At 44.8% G+C, this 5177-nt stretch overlaps 1 protein-coding gene across 1 annotated transcript; it reads right to left on the reverse strand.

Moving 5' to 3' along the window:
• Nucleotides 1-707: 707 nt before the first annotated feature.
• LOC128847351 (olfactory receptor 14A16-like) lies at nt 708-1661 on the reverse strand. Its single transcript, XM_054046743.1, has one exon. It carries the CDS (start codon nt 1659-1661, stop codon nt 708-710), a length of 954 nt encoding a protein of 317 aa, XP_053902718.1.
• Nucleotides 1662-5177: the final 3516 nt, after the last annotated feature.

Genomic DNA, 5177 nt, shown 5'->3' on the forward strand with positions numbered 1-5177 from the left:
ACCCCTCCGTCTCCAGCTTTTGTGATCTTGGGGGCTTTCTCCTTGCCTTGTGGCAGGAAGGGGAATTGAGCCTGTCTCCCTAATCACCCCTCCCAATGTGTGCCAGGGTCTCCGGAAGCGCCGTCCATCAGGGTGTGAAGCCGAGAAGAGGCAAAGGGGGACATGAACCCAAACACACAGGACAGCCTGCTGGCACCTGGGTGACTGATATGAGTGGAGCAGTTCAAACCTCTCTGAGTGATTGTTTCAGGCTCTATCATCTCCTTAAAAGAGCCTTTTACTTCACTCATCATCCGTATCCATGGCCACCTATAGCCGCCACAATGACCACTAACTCTGACCAACAAGCTTTCTTTCTGTTAAAAAACTAGGAAATAAAATGGCAAAAAACTTAATTAACACAGAGTTAAGGATTCCCAGTGACAGCTTGTGCCTGTCCAGAAGGTCAAGTTCAGCTAAACTCACTTCTAACAAGGAAATGCAGAATTGAATTAAATGCCCTCATAATTTAGATAGATAGATTAGATTAGATAGATTCTTATCTAATTCACAGTAGAGTTACTCCACTCGCTTCAGTGAACTTAGTCTGCCTTACTGCTACTGTGAACACAACGTTTTTGCATAAAAGCCTGTACATCACATTCCCGTGGAGACAATAATGTCATCAGTTGATTATATCTGTAAAGAAGCACAGAATAAAAACATGGTCATGTGAGAAATCTGGAAATGTTATTCTTTTTGAATAACTTCCCCTCAGTCAGTTTCCTCAGGGCACCCTTGATCTCCTTGTTCCTCATGCTATAGATGGCTGGATTAATCACCGGAGGCATCACGGAATAAAAAATAGCCACCATGACATTCAGACCTGATGTTGAGCTGGAGGTGGGTTTCAGGTAGGCAAAGGAGGCAGTGCAAACTAATAAGGAGACCACAGTGAGGTGAGGAAGGCAAGTGGAGAAGGCTTTATGCCGGCCCTGCTCAGAGGGGATTCTGAGCACTGATTTGAAGATCTGGACATATGACAGAATTATAAAAGCAAAGCATCTTAAGCCTAAGAATAAGAGAAAAGAAGTAATAACTTCACTGAGGTATGAGTCAGAGCAGGTGATCTTGGGCAGCTGGGGGATTTTACAGAAAAACTGATCCACCTTGTTGCCGCCAGAAAAAGGTAATGCAAATATGTTCCCAGTCTGCATAGTAGAAATGGGAATTCCAGTGATCCAGGCACTGGCTGCCATTTGGACACAAGCTCCCCTGTTCATTATAGTCTCATAGTGCAGTGGTTGGCAGATGGCGATGTAGCAGTCGTACGCCATGATGGTGAGAAAAGCAAAGTCAACCACAGTGAAGAAAATGAAGAGAAAGACTTGGACAACGCCCCCAGGATAAGAAATCGACCTGGTGTTCAATAGGGAGTTGACCCTGGACTTGGGGACAGTGATGGAGATGGATCCGAGGTCTAGTATGGACAAATTCATCAGGAAGAAGTACATGGGGGTGTGAAGGTGGTGGTCGACCACTACAAGGATGATAACAAGGAGATTTCCCATCAGGGCTGCCAGGTAAATCCCTAGAAACACCACAGAGTGTAAAATCTGCAGCTCCCGAACCTCGGAGAATCCCAGGAGAAAGAACTCTGTCACAGTGGTTCGGTTGGACATTTTCTTTGTCAGTAATCATGGACTGCCGGTGGAAGAAAGGCAATGGTCAGGCTAGAGTCCTCCTACGTCCTCACCTCTGACAATCACACCACTAGTGAGGAGCATTGTCACACTAGTGTAAATTGCCACAGTTCCCTTACAGTTAATGGATGGCGTCCGTTTCCTCCATCTGAGGATCTGGTCCAAGATGAGGCTTGATAAAACGCAGTGTAAATATGAAACAAGTTACAACCCAAACCCAACAATCTTAGGAATGATGGTATCCTATTGCTACAATGGAGAGCTACTTTAGGAAAGAAGAGGAAGGCTACATCTACACTACGAGCTAGGGGAGTGATTCCCAGATCACATACACTACTTGCAATACCTCTAGTATGGCTAGCACAGTCTGAAAAGTAGTATAGCCATGGCAAAAAGGTAAACTGTGCTGAGTATATAGCCCCAGGGTTCAGGTGGGTTTATACTCAGCATGGCTACTGCAGGTACACTGCTATTTATGCTCACCAAGCTAACACATGAGTATGTCTATGCAAGCTGGTGAATCACAGCCCTAACTTGCTGAGTGGATGTAGCCTAAAAGAGTTTGGCTAATTTAACCTAGCAAAATGCTGGCTGAGAGGGGTTATGATCACTCTGTCTAAATACAACGAGGGGGTTAACACCAGGGATGGAGAAGAGCTATTGATGCGAAAGGACAATGTCAGCAGAGGAAGGAATGGGGATAAATTGGCCAGAAGTAAATTCAGCTTGGAAATGAGAAGAAAGTTTGTCCCCATCAGAGGAGGGACGATTTAGATTTAGATCGATTTAGACGATTTAGATCCCAATAGGATCCGTTGTGGACAAACAACCTAACTGGTGTTAACATGGAGCTGTGTAGGTTTAGGATGGGGATTATATGACTGGGTTGCCAGTGAGAGCAGGGGATTGGACTCGGTGACCCAGGTCCCTTCCAGTCATTCTCCTTTGGACAAACAACTTGGACAGGAAACTAAACTTCTAAACCAGCGGCACAGCCTGATCCCCTCTTCCCAAGGAAACATGACATGGACATACCCTGTGCCCCGAGCACTAGCTCATCTGTGAGGATTCCACACCGAGTTCTGTGCAGAGATGGCCTGCTACCTGCTAACAGATAGATTCATGGCCCCTGATACCTTCGGCACTTGTATCTCTGTTTATAATGGGCTAGGAACATCCCTCTGTTACTGCTATGGTTTATAGTTTCCCTCTCTACCTTCATGTCTGCGCTATGCAGGTCAGTGGCAATCAGGAGACCTGGGTTATGTTCTTGTCTCTGCCACTGACCTTCTGGATAATCTTGGGCAAGTTGCTTCCCGTTTCTGTGCCTCTGTTTCCTCTCCCCCACTTTCTTGCCTTCTCTACTAGGACTATGATCTCGGATAGGGAGCGGCTGTGTTTTACTATGTGTATGTTCTGTGCACCTGTTTACAGCATTGGTGTTCAGCTGGCACCAGTGTGGGACAGAGGATATGGGGCTAGAGCAGGAGATTTTGATTCCACCCCCCTTCATTTCCTCTTTGTCCTTGGGCATGGTTGAGTTAGACAGGCTTCAGGTGGCTGGTGCAAAGCTGACTCTGAGTTTACAGGTGTCAGTGTGTATAAAACACAATCTGCAGGCTTTGCTGCTATCATGTTTTTTTTACCTTCCCATATCTATTTCATTGAGACAGAAATAAACACGGTTGCAATAGAAGAAAGAGGTTTGAAATGGCTCTATCATGAAATATAAGAATAATGTTTCCTACCTTTGTTTGAAGCTCAATTTCCAGTTAGGGGCAGTTGGAGATTTTCTGCCCATTTTTGTTTTTAAAATGGGATTTAAAACTAAAGAAAAATGTCCAGGGAAAGTTTCTGCTATACTTGAAACAATTTTTTTTTAACTGAAAACCTCACATTTTTTTGTTGGCAATGTAACATTTTCACTTAACAATAGTATTTTGCTAAAAACAAAGACATGTTTGGTTGCTAAATCCTGATTTTTTCCCCCTGATTTTGGGTATCTGATGCAAAGTCAAAGCTTTGCATTGTTTTTTTTTTTTCTCTGACTGGCTCTAGCTCTCTGACTTAATTGACAGCTAAAGCCTTAAAGAGTCCAAATGATAATTCACGTTTAGAGTCTTACATTTGCTCTGTATTTTAAACCACGACCATATTTAATTGAAATAGTGAACTTACTGTGCTGGTCAATGTGCATTTTTCCCCAACTTGTGATGCATTCGATCCTCCAGCACCAGGATTCTTTGACCATTATTTCTTTATCTCCATTTCCCTACCACTCTAATATCTAGTAGCCACAGACACAGCTATGTAAGAGCCCTTTCACTCCTCACTTTGAGAATGAACTGACAGAACTAGACTGAAACCTGTTGCTCTCTGTAGATGAGCTGTGTGGTGCTGACTTTGAGCCTCCCTGACACTAGAGGACTGATGCTGTAGAAGGCTGTCTATCCATGTCTATTTTCTAAGGGCTTGCACGGACTCACTCCCTGGGGCCTAAACAGCTCAGAAGCAGAGGCCCAGAGGTAAAATGTCAAGAATTCATGGATTTTCTAGCCAAAACGGGCCAGTATGATCCTCTAGTCTGATATCTGCATAGCACAGGGCTTAGGATCTACTGCAGGAGCCCAGCTTCTGTCATTTCTGTGGGCCACAATTACAAAGGGATCTAGGCACCTAAAGATGAAGACAGGCACCCAAAAGGATTGATCAAAGCTACTAAGTGATGCAATTTAGCAGGTTTCGTGAAGAAGCACTAAGTCAATGAGAGAGCGCTTTCCAGTCGTGGTCGGTAATCCACCTCAACGAGAGGCAGAAGCTGTCTCGACAGGAGAGTGTCTCCCTTCAATACAGCGTAGTGTGGACACGGTGGTAAGTGGATCTAAGCTATGTTGATTTCAGTTATGTTCTCTATGTAACATAAGTAGTGTATCGCGGATCGACTTGGTAGTGTAGACCAGCCTGAAAACAGTTCAGATTCTAATTTCACATTTATGTTCTTAAATATTAATAGCCCAAAATGTGTAACTGAAATAGCAAAGTTACTAGTATTTGTGGAATTTGTCTCAGCTTGTGATGCACTTGATTCTCAGGCATCAGAATTGTTTGGACATTATCATCTATCTATCTATCTATCTATCTATCATTGTGTTATCCAGCAGCCCTTTGCTGTCCCCTTGATGGATGTCCTGAGTTGCTGGCTCTCTCCGCAGTTCCTAGCAGACCAGCATCTATTCCACACTTGGGCGCTCCTTGCGCCCCTCCTAGAACAGGCTTGGCTAAGAGGTGATGGACTAAATGGAATCAGGGACTGAAAGCCCCCTCCCCCCCCCCTGCAGCTATAGAGCTGATCCCAGCTTGTGCAGGCTTCAGACATGGTCACAGCCCAGGATGTTCCTGCTCTGGGGTTAAAGAGCTGAATCCAGTCTCCGGAGCTGTGAGCCCAGCTCTGATCTCAGCACAGGAACAAACCATCCTGACAACCTGCCCTACCTG

The sequence above is a fragment of the Malaclemys terrapin genome, chromosome 13 (assembly GCF_027887155.1).
Source record: "Malaclemys terrapin pileata isolate rMalTer1 chromosome 13, rMalTer1.hap1, whole genome shotgun sequence".
NCBI classification, from domain to species: Eukaryota; Metazoa; Chordata; order Testudines; family Emydidae; genus Malaclemys; species Malaclemys terrapin.

Coding starts and splice junctions, on each gene's coding strand:
- LOC128847351 (XM_054046743.1), bottom strand. CDS start 1,661: ATGTCCAACCGAACCACTGTGACAGAGTTCTTTCTCCTGGGATTCTCC.